The sequence below is a fragment of the Xyrauchen texanus genome, chromosome 4 (genome assembly GCF_025860055.1).
Source record: "Xyrauchen texanus isolate HMW12.3.18 chromosome 4, RBS_HiC_50CHRs, whole genome shotgun sequence".
NCBI classification, from domain to species: Eukaryota; Metazoa; Chordata; class Actinopteri; order Cypriniformes; family Catostomidae; genus Xyrauchen; species Xyrauchen texanus.
In genome coordinates, this window is record NC_068279.1 from 53,636,873 (window position 1) to 53,656,894 (window position 20,022).

The following is a 20,022-nucleotide window of genomic DNA, read 5'->3' on the forward strand; positions in this document are numbered from 1 at the left end:
CCTCTTCCATGTGCGGCTGCTGAGCCCATGTGTCGTATTGCCACATGTTGACCTCCCCTTTTGGGCAGTATGTGGTCTCCGTGGGGTCTTTTCCCCCTGAAAGAATAGGAAAGGAAAAGAACACCTTCCTCGATGCGTATGATACCGTGCAGAATCTAATACTCTGTGGAGAGAAAACATTGAGAGAATGGATCCTTTGCTAGTTACATCCACCCCCCTCAGGGATCTGGGGAACTACATGTCTTTTGGGGCATTAGGGGAGGTTACATTCAGTCTGATGCACCTGCTATTACGCACGCAGCAGCCTGCTTGCACCTGCATCAGCAGTTCACATAACCAGGTTCAGCTGTTGAGGCGTTTTTCTATAGAGACCACTAGTGTCACTACATCGACACAATGGTGAGAGAGTGACAGAAGGGGAATGTATGGTTACTGTCATAACCTCCAATCCCTGATGGAGTGAATGAGACGTTGTGTCCCTCTTCCCACAAAAACTGTACTAGCCGCTGAACTGGCCGGACCTTGTCTCGGCTCTTTGGCACAAAACCTGAATGGAATCGCATTCCAGCTCCTTTTATACCCCTATGTCCGCGGGAGTGGTGTGCAAATTCCACTCGCCAATTCTCATTAGCCTTTTCTCAAAGAATGGTAGGTGTTCAGGGCTCTCAAGAATGACCCCTAGTGTCACTACATCAACACAACGTCTCTTTCCCTCCATCAGGGAATGGAGGTTACGACAGTAACCAAGACGTTTTCGTGTCTTGTCCATTGAGTAACATTTTCTAAATGTTTTGAATATCAGCAGAGGCCTGCTAGATATGTTTAATGATTGAGTAACAGAGTATGTCTCCATTATCCATCCAAGTTTTTGGTTCTTTCACAATATTTTTGAACTGCTGTTTCTCCTTGTTTTTTTAGAGAAAACTAGTGAAATGAAACTCATTGGTATGAGGCAAATGAGTAAAAGATGTGCCATAAAAATTAAGGTCACTAACAAAACATTAAGAGCACAACCGAAACACTCATAAAAGCCACAGGACATTGTTTTTTTTTTTATTTTTTTGTTTTTGTGGTAGACATTTGTACACTTAAAAGTAATGTTGTTTAAATCTATTTGTTCCAATGATTTGTGCCTAATATACAAAAGGAAGCACATCTATCTATCTATACAATGTTGTAGACAAACTTTGGACATTCAAATAATACATTGCAAATCTACTTTTCTTAAAAATATGAGTGGGCACAAGCTCAGGTTAAATGAGCATGACACCTCTGACTGTGACTGCGGTCCATCCTGACCAGCGTTGAAAAAATGAAACAAAAAAACAGGTGGTACGTGACAGTAATTTACCCCTGAATAATGATGCTGGGAAACACACTGAATTTATAATAAACTGTGAGAACATAACATTTTTTTTTACCCTACAATGTTACCTGTTAAACAAAGCCATCACTGCGGTGATACCGCTTTAGCCACTGGGGGCAGTGTTTTGAATTTCGGTAAGCATGTACCGATTCTAGATGTTTTCAGGAATCACTGTTTCATGCTAATTCTATTTCTATGGTTATTCTGTGGTTTCAAATTACTGAAGCACTCTGAAACTGAAGCATATCCTCAAAACACTGTATCAGCCAGCCCAGTATTGCTTCTTACTGACAGATACACTGATGGTTTAAATCCGATTTGAACATTGCTACAGGAAATGGGAGAGCCATAATCACTACTAACAACTCTCCAGCTGTTATCAAATTATCCACTTGTCATTTGAGTCCATATTTTCTAAAAAGAATTTGAGAGAAAACAAATACATGAAAGACAGCTCAGAATTTGACTTTAGATAGAAAGCGATATTAGGGAGAAATGGAGGGTTTCTGCTCTTGTGGGTTTTCTATGAAATGTCTCGCAGTCATTGAGGCAGAGAGCAGTGTGCTGATTCTGCAATTACTGTCAGTTTCTCACATCCTGTTTAAAAATGGACAGATCATAGAGATTAAGCTTTTTGAAAAAATTAAATAAGGACTGGTTGTCAGGCAACCTTAATCACATTTTACGGTACAAAAGATTCACTATATACAATTCATGTTGTTTGGATGTGTTGTTCCAAACCTGATCTCATGAATATAATGGAACTTTGAAGACATTTTTCAGCAGTTCCAAGGCGCTGGTACCTGGTGAATATTTTGAGAAGCGTAATAAATGTATTTAAATTCCAAGAAGCCCACCAGACCGATACTGCACGAGATTGTCTGATGTGTTGAGTAAAGCCACCTGAAAAGCATGCCTTTTTAAAGGCCACAAATTTAAATGTTCTCCCAAACAGATGCAGGTTATTTATTGAGTTGTAAATCAACAAAACCTCCTTCGCTACCCTAAACCTTTTCTGGACTTGTACCCAGTCCTTTGCAATGAAAGTGCAACACTACATATATAAGTTGAGCTACCACACAATACGATTACACTCAAATAAGCTTGTAAATGTAGTTAGTTATGTAATGCAAACAATGTATTGCCTTACAAGTCATGCACAATAGTAGAAGTGTTTAGATGCCAGAAGATAGCTTAGTAAAAATTTGTTTAGCAAAAATTACCCAATGTAGTGTTTTTTGTAATCCTTATTTAGTGTTCAGCAATTTGGCCTGTCCTGATGAACAACACTGTTAAATATGCAGAACATAGCCAATCATTACAGGTCCTTTACATACATTATAACTTACATGTAGAGTAGCAAAAACTACCTGTTTAATTCTAACGGTCAAAAAGAGAGTGGATAATGGTCAAGTAATGTATGTTAGACCTGAGAGCAGTTGTAGGTTTGGCAGAGGTTCTGATAGAACTCCTCGACACTGCTCCTCCACAGGCAGAGGGATCACCATCAGACCATCAGCCAGCTGCGGACAATCCTTGATGAAGTTATTATCCCTGAAATAACAACAGAAACATATTTGCATTTACATTTTTACATAACATTTTATATAAGACAGTTAATACCTTTGATGACAAGTTGGTATCATTCATAAGCTGTATGACCTCACTCACACTACACAAAGTAAATTGTCACATTGGTAACCTGCCAATTATAAGCAATTTAAATGGATGGTTCACCCAAAAATGAAAACTCTTATCATTTACTCACCCTTATGCCATCCCAGATGTGTATGATGCTCTTTCATCTGCTGAACACAAATTAAGATATTTAGAAGAACATTTCAGTTCTGTAGGTCCATAAATGCAAGTGAATGGGTGCCACAATTTTGAGGCTCCAAAAAAATCACACATAAGTCAACAGAAAAGTATGACTCCAGTGTCCATATCTTCAGAAGTGATATGATAGGTGTGTCTGAGAAACAGATCAATATTTAGGTCCTTTTCCTTTTTTGCTAAAAATTGTCCTCCCGTCATAGTATGAGTCTGACCGAGCAGCGAGGAGAATTTATTGTAAAAATTGACTTAAATATTGATCTGTTTCTCAGACACACCTATCATATCAATTGTGACGATATGGATTAAAACACTGGAGTCGTCTGGAGTACTTTTCTGTTGACTTATGTGTGATTTTTGGAGCCTCAGAATTGTGGCACCCATTCACTTGCATTGTACGGACCTACAGAGCTGAAATGTTCTTCTAAAAATCATAATTTGTGTTCAGCAGATGAGCATCATACACATCTCGGATGGCATAAGGGTGAGTAAATGACAAGAGTTTTCATTTTTGGGTGAACTATTCCTTTAACACACAACCCCCCCACCAGCTAAATTTAAACATCGAAACAGTTATGAAACACAACAAATTCAAAAGCAAATAGGTAAGACACAACATGTAAAAACCATGGTTTTGGCTAACATCAATTGTACAACCCCGTCTCATGACAAATCGTAATAATAGTTTGAGGTGGCGAATTTGTAAAAAATCCACGTGCCACTTTTACTACCAAATAGAAAAAACAACAAATGATGTCGAATCATGATTTGGAATGAGATGAGGAAATGTATTGACATACATCAATCATTTGTATTGCATATAGAATATATAGAATTAATTAAAAAAATAATCACGGATGTTTCCTTCCTTAAAATAAAGTGTTGGACATGAGGCTAATTAACATTTGATGCCTGTATTGCAATAACTTGTATTTCTGTTTGTAGATTGCTATGGGAATATGGAAATAAAGTTGTACCTTTTCATACCCAATAATAATATCTTACGATTTCGCCATCTCATACAAATTAGTAGAGTTTTCAAGAGACTATGTTGAAATTGTAATACAATAATTACAATAAATATTATAAAATGTAAAACATGTGAAAACTTGTCACAAATCTGACAATCATGAAAAAAAAAAAAAACTTGCTCTGAGAAAACAAGTCAACCTTTGAGTTAAAGTCATTTTAAAGATGACTCTCGTCTTATTGAATCCCAATGTGGTTCTATTGTGTTCACTTGTTTACCCAACAGCTATTACAAAAATTAATTGCTATTGGAAATCAGAATTCAGAAAATGTACTGTAATATAAAACAGTTTTATTCTTGTTTTTTGAAATTTAACTTACAAACCCACTAGAGAAAAAACTGATTTATTTAATTGGACACTTACAGTTTTTCACTTTGGCAAATTTTGTTTGAAACAGTCTAAACATTCTCTAAACTGTAATTGCAATTGTCTCAACTGTTTTTTGGGACATCACAACTCTATTGCATGTCTGTAAAATGTAGAAACTCAACTAAAACATTTAATTCATGCTTCAAAACCTAGTTATTGTGTTTGTGATTTTTGTCATCTTGTGAGCCGTACTGGTCAAAATGTTTAGATGTTTTTATCACCATGGTAGTCAACCCTGGAAATGTTTGTTATATACAATATTTAATTTTTGTTCTACTTTTTGTTGACATTGACTGCGTACTGTACTATACAAGAATGTCAGTTTTGTCAAGCTGAATGCAATCGTGTATCACACTGAGCTTTTAGAGACTGGTTTCATTAGTAGGTAAAAGTTTACTGGAATAAGTCAATACTGTACAACACTGTAGTACAGTGTTTCCAAAAATTTTTTCTGTCACGGCTTTTTACGACTAAAAAATTCTACGGCACACCACTATCCCTCATAGACTAACCATCGTCAATATTTTTCCTTTTCAAGAACTTGTCCATGTCTTCTGTCTGTCTTAGTAGCATGCTTACTTGTTAAAAAAAAACAAAAAAAACAGGTCACATAAGTAGGCTACGCTGTGTGAGGTCACAGGTGGCAAGAGCGCTAAATGGGTAATGAAAAAACAACAAATGTGCTTCTCTTTCTAATTTGTAGATTTGTTCTTGCAATGGCACAACAAATTACAGGGATTCAAACTCATGAGGAGCGAAAAAGTTAAGACAAGCACTGGTCCACGAAAATATTTTCTGGGGATATTTTTTTACAGAATAAGCTAAAAGCACCAATTCCAGTGATTTTATTGATTCACGTTTATTCAAGTTTACAATGGTGTAGAATGAGCTGCATAATAAAGAGTATTTTGGTGAGGCCTGCTTCTGACACAAAACAGATCAACGGTATACTATTCCTACAGTAGTCTATTTAAACTGCTGAGCATGGCTTTTATCAGAAAAGACCACAACAATAGACAAATAATAATCATTTTGAGTTTCAATAAGGTTCTTTCATCATTGTAAGTCAGTTAGTTGAGTCGAGGTGTCAACACTCCGTTCAACGCCAGCATCAAGCACCGCATCGCCCACCACATTTCAAGAGTTGCAGAAAGCGTCACAGAAGGGTGATTTTATGAGTTTGTCACGTAAAAAATCGGGATGTGTGCACAAAAAACTTGTATTTGGAAGAGAGAAAAAAAGCTTGCAGTTGCTTTGATAGCAGAAAGTTATAAAAGACTTGTTTCTTTTCAGGTCTAAGCATTTTCTTGGTACATTTAAATTAGTTCAATAACTGGGGTCTCTTATATTCTTATACGATAAGGTAATATTTAATTAAAAGAAATTATGAGACATTCAATATAACAAATATCTCCGAAAGGTGAGGAGTTTGGATCCCTGAAATTCTTGTTTCCCCGTCTGTCGCTCTCTCCATGTTGTGTCAGAGAAGCGACACTAGGGGTCTCTCTTGAGCGCCGAATATGCCTCTGATCCATTGAAAAAAGGCCAATGAGAAGTTGGCAGTCAGTATTTGCATACCCCGCCCCCGGACATACGGGTATAAAGGCGAGGCAAATACTATAGTTCATTCAGAAATTTTCTTCGGAGCCGATGGTTGTACATGCTGTTCGCAGTGAAACACACCCGTTCCTGTATTCCTCTGACGCTACTGCATGCTGTTGGATTGAGGGCGCATTACAGCGCGATTCTTCTCCTTGCACGGCAGTGCATATTGCCCCTGGGCGCTTCGACAGCGCAGTATAAAAAACTCAGACGAGTTTTAAAAGAGTAATTTTCATTAAAAGAGTGATTTTCTTTAAAAGAGCAATTTTCTCTAAAAGAGCAAAATACACAGCGGCGTTGAACGTCCTTTTCAGGACGCGTCTTTGTAAAGATGACTTTCCGCCCCTGTGTAGTTCCTGGATGCGGTAGAGTGCTCTCCGCTTCAGACGGCCACAGGCGCTGTCGCGTGTGTGTGGGTAGTGATCACACCGAGGCTGCGTTTGTGGATGGTTCATGTTCTCACTGAGAGAACATGACCATGACAACATTGCGGTCGCGGCTCGCTTTCAACCGGAAGCAAGCCACTCCAGCCGCACCTCGCATTGCTCCTTCTTCCCACGGGATTGAGGACGGTGCGAGTGGCGCTGGAAGTGATTTGGGGATGGCAGCGGGCGCGGCTCCATCGGGTACCCCCCCTCGGACCATCCGTCCCCCAGCACGCTCGTTGACTCCCGTCCGTGCTCAAGGCAACAGCAGCTCGCCTCACAGCCAGCTTGCCTATCCTCTAGAGCTAGAAGTGGATGAGCTCGCTGCTGCATCGGAGAGCGCGGCGTCTGATGCAGATGACTCCCTTAGGCTGCCGCCTTCGGGCCAGCACGCCCAAGCCGAGGCTGACGCTCAGATGTCCGACATGCTTTCCCGGGCCGCCGCCAGCGTGGGTTTGGACTGGCACCCCCCCCGTCCTCCCCACAGCCATCGCGGTTGGATGACTGGTTCCTAGGGTCCGGGCGCCGCTCACAGTCACGCCCCCCCCGGTTCCGTTTTTCCCGGAAGTGCACGATGAGCTGACGTCGCTGTGGAGGGCACCGTTCACCACACGACATCACAAAGCCACACGATCATCCGCTCTCGCTACCCTCGACGGTGGAGCGGCCCACGGGTACACGGCGATCCCCCCGGTGGATAGGGCTGTTGCGCTCCATCTATGCCCCGGAAACCCTACCACCTGGCGCCTGTAGGACAACATCCTCGCTGACAGCGAAGGCCTACAGCGCCGCCGGAACTGCCGCTTCCGCCCTGCACGCCATGGCCCTCCTGCAAGTCCACCAGGCCAAGGCGCTCAAAGAACTGCACGTGGGTAGCCCTGATCCCGACGTGCTGCAGGAACCGCGCTCAGTGACCGACCTCGCCCTCAGAGCCACGAAGGTCACGGCGCAGTCACTCGGGCAGGCGATGGCCACCCTCGTTGTCCAGGAACGACACCAATGGCTAAACCTTGGCGAGATGCGTGAGACCGACAAGCTTCGCTTTCTCGACGCCCCAGTCTCCCAGTTCGGTCTCTTCGGCGACACCGGCGAGACTTCACCCAGTAGTTCTCCGCGGTGAAGAAACAGACGGAGGCAAACCCGCAAACCTGCTGCCCCGGGCCCTGCCCCGTCTGCTCGCTGAGGGCATCCCCCTGTGAGGAAATGACAAGCTGCTCTGCCTCAACCCGGGCCCAGCTCTCAGCCCACGCGTCGAGCACCCCGCAGGAAGCAGACGCCCCCCATCTCACGGACCCCCTCGAGGACCCGGAAGGCTCCCAGGCGCTCCTGAGACGGACGACCCAGAGCCCAAGATGTTAGCTCCGGAGATGGTAAGACCACTCCGTGCCCCGGTGGAGGGCCGGGAGGAGAATTTTCCTTTAAAAACGTTTCTTTTGCTGCTCCCCTTAACCGGGGCAGCGGTACCCAAATTCTCAATAAAATAGCTATTTCCTTTGTCTCTGGGTCATCTGGCCTGCAAATGCCGTTCTCACGGCACTCTGCCCCCAGATCTCAACAGTCCCGGCACGCTGGACGTGGCATCAGGCCTGCCTGCAGCCCCACGACTGTCCCCCGGCCGGCCGGTTCTGACGAGTCCAGAGGACGCCACTACAGGACCTCCTCCTCAGTCACCAATCTGCCCCCTGCCGGATGTCTCGCTGGCTGGCCCGGACCATCCGACTCGGTTACGCAATTCAGTTTGCCAGGCCCCCGCCCCCTTCACGGGCGTCCGCTTTACCGCAGTGCACGGCCAACATGCCAAATTCCTGCGTGCGGAGATCGCTACTCTTCTACTCAAAGACGCGATAGAGCCTGTCCCTCCAACCGAAATGAAGAAGGGTTTCTACAGCCCTTACTTCATTGTACCCAAGAAAGGCGGCGGCTTACGACCAATCTTGGACCTGCGAGTTTTCAATCGAGCGCTGCTCAAACTCCCGTTCAAAATGCTCACGCACAAATGCATCTTGACAAGCGTCCAACACCTAGATTGGTTCGCAGCGGTAGACCTGAAGGACGCGTACTTCCACGTCTCAATCTTGCCACGACACCGACCTTTTCTACGGTTCGCGTTCGACGGCCAGGCATTCCAGTACAAAGTCCTCCCCTTCGGCATGTCTCTGTCCCCTCGCGTCTTTACGAAAGTCGCAGAGGCAGCTCTTGCCCCGCTCCGAGAAGCCGGCATCCGCATACTCAACTACCTCGACGACTGGCTCATATTGGCCCACTCCCGAGAGTTACTATGCGCTCACAGAGACCAGGTGCTCAGGCACCTCAGCCGCTTGGGTCTTCAGGTCAACCGAGAAAAGAGCAAGCTCACCCCGGTCCAGAGCATCTCCTTTCTCGGCATGGAGTTAGACTCAGTCTCAATGTCCGCACGTCTCACCAACGAGCGTGCGCAGTCGGTGCTGAAATGCCTCGCCAAATTCAGGCCAGGCACAACGGTCCCTTTAAAACTCTTCCAGAGGTTCCTGGGGCATATAGCATCCTCCGCTGCGACCACACCGCTGGGGTTGATGCATATGAGACCGATTCAGCACTGGCTTCAGACTCGAGTCCCGAGACGAGCATGGCGCCACGGCACGCACCGTGTGACGATCACCCACGCCTGCCGAAAAACACTACAACCCTGGACAGACCTCTGCTTTCTACGGGCAGGAGTGCCCCTGCAGCAGGTGTCCCGACGCGTCCTGGTCTCTACCGACGCCTCCAGATTGGGTTGGGGCGCCGTGTGCAAAGGGCACGCAGCCACGGGTCATTGGAGAGGGGCCCCGCTGCGCTGGCAAATCAATTGCCTAGAGTTGTTGACTGTCTTATTTGCCCTGCGGCGGTTTCTCCCGTTAATTCGAGACAAACACGTCCTAATCAGGTCAGACAGCACCACTGCGGTAGCGTACATAAATCGCCAAGGCGGCGTACGCTCCCGTCACATGACTCCGGTCGCTGCGTGCCACTCACATCCCCGGCAAGCTCAATGTGGTAGCGGACGCACTGTCACGACAGAGCCTACCCAGTGGAGAGTGGAGGCTCCACCCCTAGTCGGTCCAGCTGATTTGGGAACGGTTCGGCAGAGCCCAGGTAGACCTGCTTGCCTCCCGAGAGACCTCCCACTGCCCGCTCTGGTACGGCCGAACAGAGGCTCCCCTTGGGACAGATGCGCTGGCACACAGCTGGCCTGCGGGGCTATGCAAGTATGCTTTTCCCCCAGTGAGCCTTCTTGCACAGGTGCTGTGCAAGGTCAGGGAGGACGAGGAACAAGTCACACTAGTGGCTCCCTACTGGCCCAACCGGGCCTGGTTCTCGGACCTCGTGCTCCTCGCGACAGCCCCTCCCTGGCGAATTCCCCTGAGGAAGGACCTTCTTTCTCAGGGGCAGGGCATGCTCTGGCATCCGCATCCAGACCTCTGGAAACTCCACGTCTGGTCACTGGACGGGACGCGGAAGATCTAGCCGGTCTACCACCTACCATCATAGACACGATCAACCAAGCCAGAGCCCCTTCTACTAGGCAGCTTTACGCCCAGAAGTGGCGCCTGTTCGCAGATTGGTGTTCTTCCAGGGCCGAAGACCCACAGAGGTGCGCAGTTAGGTCAGTGCTCTTATTCCTACAGGAGAGGCTGGAGGGGAGGCTGTCCCCTTCCACCCTAAAGGTGTATGTCACTGCTATCGCGGCTCACCACAACGCAGTAGACGGTAAGTCTCTTGGTAAGCACGACTTAATCATCAGGTTCCTAAGAGGCACCTGGAGGTTAAATCCCTCCCGGCCAAGCCTGTTCTCCTCCTGGGACCTCTCGGTCGTCCTTGCGGGCCTCCAGAGACCTCCCTTCGAGCCGCTAGAATCAGTTGGATTCAGGGCCCTCTCCCTTAAGATGGCCCTGCTGATCACACTCGCTTCCATCAAGAGGGTCGGGGACCTGCAAGCGTTCTCTGTCAGCGACACTTGCCTGGAGTTCGGTCCAGCAGACACTCATGTGATCCTAAGACCGCGACCAGGCTATGTGCCCAAGGTTCCTACCATGCCCTTCAGAGACCACGTAGTGAACCTGCAAGCGCTGCCCCGGGAGGAGGCAGACCCAGCCCCTTCGTTGCTGTGTCCGGTACGTGCTTTGCGTACCTACCTGGACCGCACGCAGAGCTTTAGACGCTCTGAGCAGCTCTTTGTATGCTTTGGGGTACAGCGGAAAGGAAACGCTGTCTCCAAACAGAGGCTTTCCCACTGGGTTGTAGATGCCATTTCATTGGCTTATCACACCCAGGCCGTGCCCCCACCCTTGCAGGTCCGAGCTCACTCGACAAGGAGTGTTGCGTCCTCGTGGGCACTGGCTAAGGGTACCTCTCTGGCAGACATTTGTAGAGCAGCGGGTTGGGCGACACCCAACACCTTTGCGAGATACTTCATTCTCAGGGTTGAGTCAGTTTCATCCCGTGTTTTCTCAGGTCCGAGCCAGTAGAACTCGGTAACACACTGATGGGCTGGCCGGGTGAATCGCTTGCAAATACGCCCTTTCCCTCGCTTGAGGTAAAACAGTGCGTCTTTTTTCCCAGGAGACTCCACTCAACGTGAATCCTTGGTTGATTCCTCCCTAGCCCTCATGGGTCCGCAGTTCGGCGGAGGAACTTGCCGACCCAATCCACTGCGGGTACTCAGATCTACGCTGTACTGGAATAGGTGCTCCACAGAGTAAGGGCCTCCTACGCGGACTCCCCCTGTGTGTATTTTCCGCGATATGGTCCCCTTACGAGCAGACCCGCGTTTTCCTTGGGTAAGTTTCGGCTGCCCCCCGGTCGCCGTGTGTAGTAACTCCACCCTCGCTGAGGCTGGATCTGCCACCGTGCCACTTCCACGTGTCGCCTAAGAACACATGTGACGTATTCACCACCATACCTCCCCAGTTGGGCAGGGGTGATCTCCGCGGGTCTTCCCCCCCCGAAAATATGGGAAATTGGGTAAGACCCCCTTCCCTCAGTGCGTGTAAGGGCCCCGGCTGTCTATTGCTCTATGCAAGAAACATAGAGAGAAAAGAGGCCCAGCCAGGCTTGGCCCGTTCCCAGGTTGGCAAGCGTCGCCTTGTTCCCCTGCCTAGGGTAACCAAAAGGATCCCGACGACTTTTCTGGGGCATTGGGGAAGGGTACGTGCCCTGGCACAGCTGGTCGTTTGGCACGTAACAAATACCTGCCAGCTCCTGTGTCAGCAGAACACGTACACAGCTCAGCGCATGGCGGATTTAAATTGGACCCCTAGTGTCACTTCTCCGACACAACGTGGAGAGAGTGACAGACGGGGAACGTGTAGGTTACGGATGTAACCTCCGTTCCCTGATGGAGGGAATGAGACGTTGTGTCTTCCCGGCCACGTCACTGAGCCGAACCGCTGTAGTGGCCAGAACCATTTCCGGCTCCTCAGAAAAATCCTGAATGAACTCAAGTATTTGCCTCGCCTTTATACCCGTATGTCCAGGGGTGCGGTATGCAAATACTGACTGCCAACTTCTCATTAGCCTTTTTTCAATGGATCAGAGGCATATTCGGCACTCAAGAGAGACCCCTAGTGTCGCTTCTCCGACACAACGTCTCGTTCCCTCCATCAGGGAACGGAGGTTACATCCGTAACCTAGACGTTTTTTCATGCATTTATTTATTTTGTAGAATTTTATATTTTTCCACGGCACACCTGACAGTCTTTCATGGCACAAACATTTGGGAAACACTGCTGTAATACACAGAAAAAGGATATGCACATTTGTATGCATAGAGTAAATACATTTGTGTAGCAATGTGTTACATGTAAACAGAAAATTCCCATTTCCATGTCCATTTTTACACATTTCTTACAAGTCAAATATATTGCAAAAAAATGTTACATCCATGCAAACCAAAAATGCAACAATGAAAAAAACATTCCATGTCATAAAATCAGTTTTGATCAGCAAGCCATGTGCATTTACAGTTCCCTATCTGTCACTCACTCGATGTTGTGTTGATGAAGTGACACTAGGGGTCACTCATGGGAGCTCGAGACACCTCTGATCTTTGATAAAAGGCCAATGAGAATTGGCGAGTAGTATTTGTATGCCACTCCCCCAAACATATGGGTATAAAGGAGCTGGCGTGAAAACCGCTCATTCAGATTTTCTCTTTGGAGTCGAATGGTCGATGTTTAATGAGCTTAATTTCCCAAGGCTACCCATTCACCTCTGCTGGATTCCTGACGGTGAATTACAACGGTTTTCTCCCACCTCTGCGCTGGTGCACTGCAAAAATCGCCAATGGGTGCTTCGGCAGAATGCAACTGAAAGAGTATATTCTAAAATAGTATTTTCCCTAAAAAAGTATATTCTAAAAGGATACACGGAAACGTCTTTTTAAAGACGCATCTTTTTAAAGATGCCTTTCCGCTTGTGTGTTATTCCTGGTTGAGGTCGTTATCTCTCACATTCCGACGGCCACAATCGCTGTCTTTCGTGCCTGGGCACTGCTCACACAGAGACATCTTTTGTGGCATACTGTGAGGACATGACCATGGCAACGTTGCGGTCGCAGCTCACTTTCGTATGAAAGCAAGCCACCCCAGCAGCTCCCCACCTCGTTCCTTCTACCTACGGGTATGAGGCCAGCTTGGCTAGCACTGGGGTGATTTAGGGACCTCAATGGGACCACCTACAACAGGTAAATCCCCAAGGACCTCCCATTCCCCAGCATGCTCTTTTGCCCCGTTTAGGCTTCCGGATGAGTGTGCTGGCTCTCAATGAGCTTACAAGCGCAGCATCGGAGAGCAGGCTCATCCAGTCAGACGTGGAAGCCTCGGCTGGGCTGCCCCCCTCGGGTACGGTCAAATGACAACATGCTTTCCTGGGTGGCCATGAGCGTCAGGCTTGAGTAGAACCCTCCGATCTCCCCTGAACCCTGGAAAGATTGGTTCCTGGGCCTGCGGCGCCGCTCACAGCCACGCTCCACCCCAGTTCCTTTCTTCCCAGAGGTGCACTAGGAGCTGATAAGGTCATGGGAGGCACCTTTTACTGCCCGGTCCCGATATTTCTGCTCCCCCACCCTCTCTACCCTCGATGGTGGGGCGGCCAAGGGCTACTCCCCAGTGGATAAGGCACTCGCGGTGCACCTATCCCTGCAGAGCGCCACCACCTGGCGCAGGCACCCGAAGCTCCTGTCCAGGAAATGTAGGTTTATGTTGTCCCTGATGGCCAAAGCCTATGGTGCCACTGGACAAGCCACCTCCACCATTCATGCCATAGTCCACCAAGCCAAGGTGCTGAAAGAGCTTCATGAGGGTAGTTCTGCCCCAGGATTGATGCAGGAGCTGCGCTAGGCGACCGACCTCGCCCTCCGGGTGATGAAGGTCACGGCACGTTCTCTCTGGCAGGCGATGTCCAACTTGTTTGTCCACCACCTTTGGATCAACCTGGTCAAGATGTGAGAGGCCAACAAGAACGGTTCCTTAATGCCCCCATTTCCCAGGCTGGCCTATTTAGCGACAACGTAGAGGACTTTTCCCAGCAGTTCTCGGCAGTGAAGCAGAAGAAGGAGGCCATTCAACACATCCTGCCCCGGCACGACTCAAGATCCCGCACCCCGTATGCTCGTCGCCAAGGGCGTCCTCCTCAGGCGGCTGCACCGTCTACGCTGCAGCCCACCCCCGCTCCGGCATGGGGCCCCCCGCAGGAAGCAGACAGCACCCGTCTCACGGCTGGCCACCAAGAAGAAGACCTCGAAGTGCCCCTGAGATGGGCAACACAGGGACGAGGAGACCAGCTGTTCTGGAGACCCCTCCGTCCCCCGGAGAATCTTTTGTTTCATTCTAATTTCATTTTGCTGATCAGTTTTCTCATTCCCTGGGTCACATCCCCTTGTGCACGGCCACCATTACAACCACCATCCACCATTCCATTTTAGCAGGTTCGGCGCTCCAGCGGCAGCCCCCCCACCCATGCTCGCCAGCTGTCAACATGCCCACACCCGGACGGTTTCAGCGGACTGCGGGATGATGTACCTCCTCCCTCCTCCCTGACCAATTCACTGGTGGATATCAGGAGCCAGGTAAGTGCTTCGATGTCCCTTAACTCAGCACTGCCACAAGGCCCAAATCCCTTCAATGTGGCACCTCTGGCTCCACCCTGCCGCGAGGCCCCACCCGCCAGTACGTCCGATGAGATTGTCCCCTTGGTACCCCTTGCCTGGAGCTTGGATGCATGGCTTGCGCTCTCCAACCAGTCGTGATTGCTGGCCCAGACCAACCGACTAGGCTACGTGATTCAGTTTGCCAGATTCCAGCCTAGGTTCAGTGGCATCCACTTCACTTTAGTGAAGGGAAATGTTTGTAGAATCTCCTCCCCTGTTGGGTAGGTCCAACCATGGGACTTCTCCACATGACATACTTCCGACAAAAGATCATGTGACATACTTTCTCTCAAAATACCCCCCCCCCATGGGTGGGGTGTGGTCTCCACGGTATCTTCACCTTGGGAGTAACAACCACCCCGTGGTCCCAGTCGATTGACACATTTTCACTCTTTTCAGGGAGAAAAACAAAAAAAGGGGAAAGGCACGACTGGGCTAGTCTGCCCCTATTCTTTTTTTGGGCAGTTGACTTGTCACCGAAGGGCCGTTCGATGCTCATAACAACATTGGGGAAGATTATGTGTCAGCCTGGTGCACTGGCTATGAGGCACACAGTAGTCTGCCCATCTCGCACCGCCAGTTCACGTATCACAGTTCAGCTAGTTGTGCCGTTTTTGTAGGGGACCCCTAGTGTCACTTGAACGTTGAGTGAGTGACAGATAGGGAACTTCCTTGTTACTTCTGTAACCTCTGTTCCCTGATGGAGGGAACGAGTCGTTGTGTCCCTACTGGACTACCCGCTGACATGACCGGGACCTTCGCTCTCGGGTCCTCCGCACAAAACCTGAATGAGCGGTTCGCACGCCAGCTCCTTTATACCTGTATGTTCGGGGGAGTGGCATGGAAATACCACTCACCAATTCCCATTTGCTTTTTATCAGAGATCAGAGGTGTCTCGGTGTCCCAAGAGTGACCCCCTAGTGTCACTGCATCGACACAACATCTCGTTCCCTCCATCAGGGAACGGAGGTTACGGAAGTAGCCAGGACGTTTTTCTCAATCTATTTTACGCATTTCTCTAAACTCAGGTCACTGCTCTCAATACACTTAACACAGCCATCTGAACACTTTGTAATTGTCCCAAACAGATTGTAACTTTTTTGTAAAAAAATTTTATTTTCCTAATTTTCTCAAAACCCTACATACAAATATCTCTGATCTAACATTCATGCTTTTAAAACAGTTAACACAAACAAATAAATTATAGTCATACTCTCAACTGCACATGGCAGCTTGTCAAATCCCTTCATATTGATATCTACTGTGTTAGTAATGCACACAGCAAAGAAAATGCAATTTACTATATTTTTCACACAACTGTCATGACATTGCTATCTAAAAAGGGGTCAAATATGAAAATTCAGAGCAAACAAACAATGAGGAAGAAGAAGAAGAGGAAGAACAACATGAAGAAGAGGTGCAAAAAGAGAAGAGGTAGAGTGGATAAAGGATGAGAAAAGAGGAGGAAGAAGAGATGAGAAAAGGGGAAGGTTTTCTCAACTCTTTCATGGGTGAGCACTGCATTGAAAGAGTTGAGGAAAGACCAAATGGAGATGGTGTAATGATGGCGAGCAGAGAAAAGAGGACAGCAGAATGGAAGAGTAAAGACACAGAAGAGGCTCAATTGATCTGATAGTTCCTCTAAATTTAAATTTTATGAATCACAGTCTCTCTGAAACACACAAAGTGTTCGGCCTAATGTGAGCTGCCATTCCTCTCCATGCCAGTCAATCAATGTCCACAATTACTAAGAAATAAAAACCTTGTGTGAACAAGAAACTACTTGTTCAAAGTTTTGAACTAAATGTTTTGAAAAAAAAAAAAAAAAAAGAATTCTCAGTCGAGAATTGAACCAAAGGGATTGAGAAAAACTGTCACTCAAAACCTTTTAGTCACTGAGGTATGGCACTTGTGACAGCTTCCCTGTGTGACAACTAGCAGCATAAAATATACAGTTCATGTTTTAAAGTTTGCTCAGCAGGGTGTCCATTAAATGTTTTTAGTACACTGCGTCCATGGGTGGGCTAAAACCGCTATGCTTTCGGTTAACAGCCAAAGTCAGTTGGTGTCACGGCAGATTGACTGGTTCTCTATGTGATGCCCTTTAAAACTCAGACAGGGAGTTTGGCATGAACTACACAGACAAAAGCTGCTGCAACCTGCAGTTCTGTCTATATCTGACGGTGCAGAAAGAGACAGAGAAAGACACAGTTAGAGAGAGGGAGAGAGAGTAACAGCGTTGAAGATTTAAAGATACAAATTAGATTTATTACTTGATGGTGTGCATGACCAACAGCAGACAAGGGGCATATTCGGAAAGCTTTTTGCTTTTTTGAAAACAGTTATTTTTGCTATTTCGTTCAGTGGCACTAGTGTCGCAGAAATTACATCAACTTTAATAAATGTATAATTAACAAAAAGTGTATTCATGCTTTAACAGATCCAACATGATTCTCAGTTCCAATTGTCACAGAAATTATATAAAGCAGTTTATTACACTTGGCTGATCCGAGGTGATTTCATCCGTGCGGCACGAAACATGAATTAAATGTTCTCCCAACTCAATAAAACCTCCCTACCATAAACCTTAAACCTAAACCAAACCGACAGTGTCAGAAAAAGCTTCTGTGACACTTTCAGCTCACGTGTTGACTCAAGTCCTCTTCAGCACTCATACCCTGGTCCTTTACATCACAAGTAAAACTCTGTCAGTTGAACTACTGCGTGTAGTTGGTTATTTAACTGATATTCTGCCATATTATATGTCACAACTCCAAAAAAGCACAACAAAATCAAAAGAATAATTGTTGCATGTGAGTCTCGCGAGACTCCAGGCTGGGGTTTACCTTTTAAAAACAAATCTTAAGTACAGCGTTACAGTCTATTTGTCTTTAAAAAAAAATTCTGCCTTTCAAAGTGCCTTTCATCAGAATAGACTCTAAACCACATGAGTCTGTTGGAGGCAATCAGGGTGTACTTTACTGGAAGAGCAGAGCGGAAACTCTGCGAGAGAGAGAGAGAGAGAGAGAGAGAGAGAGAGAGAGAGAGAGAGAGAGAGAGAGAGAGAGAGAGAGAGAGAGAGAGAGAGGGAGGGGTTGCAGTAAAAAGATAACTCACTTTCCCTCAAAAAAATCTATTGATTACTAAATTAAATCAGTTTGAGTCTGACCCGCAAAGAGGTAGTCAACCCCCAACGGCAGCTCACAAAGAAAAATCGGAGCGTATGGATTTTTCTCCTAAATAAGACTTTGTCCTTGTCACCAGAGTAAGCTTGTTATTAATTATTTTATATACTTTAAGTGGGGACAATGTTCCTAAAGCTGCAACTTAGCGATAAGCGTGTAAAATGTGTTTTGTGCTTCATTCCTTACTATTTTCAGTGTGACCAGTGATTAGTCATAGTCATCATAGTCACGTTTCACTGTATTATTCTCGGTCCAAAAAGTTGTTCGCTGTCCTTTTCTGCATATCGCACCGCCGTTTTGTGGTCCGTTCTGCATAAAGCGCCGGCTCATTTTTGCTTGTCGTGGCCCATTCGTTTCCCCACTCGTTTCGCGGCCGACCCACCGACCCGCTCAGTTTTCCCGATGGCCAGTACGCCCCATTTGGCCCAAAAGTGCGTCGGCCCACCGGGAAAATGTCCGGTATGCCAGATTACCAGTCCAGCCCTGACTCCATCCTCTTGTGAAGGAAGAACAGAAGTGATGCTTTACAGTTAAAAAGTACTTCAAAATTGATCTTTTTTGGCACCAAAAGTGATCGGATCACTTTAGAAGACATTAATTTAACCGCTGGAGTCACATCGATGACGTTTATGTTGACTGTCTGTGATTTTTAAAGCTTCAAATGTCAGATCACCATCCACTTGCATTTTAAAAACCTACTGAGATATTTTTCTATTTTTCTTCAAATGTGTTCAGGTGAAGAAAGAAAGTCATACACACCTGGGATATCATCAGGGTGAGTAAATATGAATGAGAATTTTAATTTTTGGGTGAACTATCCCTTTTACAATGCATTTAAAAACAAAACATTTTCACCTTTGAAAGGCATGATCCGCAGATTGGCATGGTTGGAAAGAAATCAACCCATTCATATACTATACAAGCAGACAGCACTGAGGCAAGCCCATAAAAGCATTGATGATCTGTCCCATATTCTGAATGGAGAGTTTAGTCTTGTCTTGACGATACAGAGCTACTTTTAGTAGGTTGAACTGTTTTAGAAACTCCTTTGTGCCTACCTCAATTAGACTTTTAAATAAGATCACCTGAGACTTATTTTTTAGGGCATGTATTCTTCTTACTTTATTATTTGTACTCTTTATTTATTATAGTTACTACCATGTAGTTTGTATAATGTGTTTTTTCTTCTTCTTCTTCTTCTTCCTTTGCTATTATGTATATCTGTGTTTTGTGTTTGCTAAAGCCTGCTGTGCATGGAGTCAAAAATACATTTTCCTTAGCGTGACAATAAAGTATATTCAATTCAATTCTCTATTGAGTTTTAAATCAACTAAACCTTAAACCTGACCGATAGTGATAGAAAAAGCAAATGTATCATTTTAAGATGTTTTTTTTTTTCTTGTCTTGATTCACTTCACGTGTTGACTCGCATGCTCTTCAGGATTCGGACACCGGTCCTTCACATTGCATGTGCAACGCTCCATCGGTTGAGTTCCCGCACAATTTTATTGCACTTGGAAAATAGTTGGTAATGCATTGCGGAGGTTAAAATGTATCGCCTTACAAGTCAAATGCTACAGTAAAAGTGTTTATATGTCACACAATAGCATTGAGTGAGGAACCGGGTGAAAATTAAGTGTTTATGAACTGATAATCTGCTGTTTAAAATGTAATTTTACAAGGAACCTGCAACAAATCTGTTCAGCAAAATGTAGGTACAGTAACGTGATTGTATAACAGCAGGTTGTCATAAACTATATATACTGTGATTTATATTTATACCTGTATGCACTTAGCCAAAGCTAATCTCACAAAACAAAACACATCTATAAACAGTCTAACATTCCTCGGCCCACTCAAATCAGGGCTGTAACACAAAATGTGAATTGATCTCTCTCTCTCTCTCTCTCTCTCTCTCTCTCTCTCTCTCTCTCACTCTCTCTCTCTCTCACACACACACACACACACACACACTTAGCATCTCTATTTCTCTTTATAAGCTGAATCTAGTTAGCTTGTCTGTACAGAGCGCCTCTCTCTCTTG

The 20,022-nt window shown here is 46.3% G+C and overlaps 1 protein-coding gene across 3 annotated transcripts in view; it reads right to left on the reverse strand.

The window, feature by feature from the left end:
- The window catches only part of LOC127637737 (astrotactin-2-like), a 749,824-nt gene that overhangs the window by 191,809 nt on the left and 537,993 nt on the right, over positions 1-20,022 (reverse strand). For all 3 annotated transcript variants that reach the window (XM_052118989.1, XM_052118979.1, XM_052118998.1), the window contains one exon: positions 2,796-2,920. In XM_052118989.1, the coding sequence (XP_051974949.1) occupies positions 2,796-2,920 (125 nt within the window). The remainder of the gene's footprint in view (positions 1-2,795; positions 2,921-20,022) is intronic.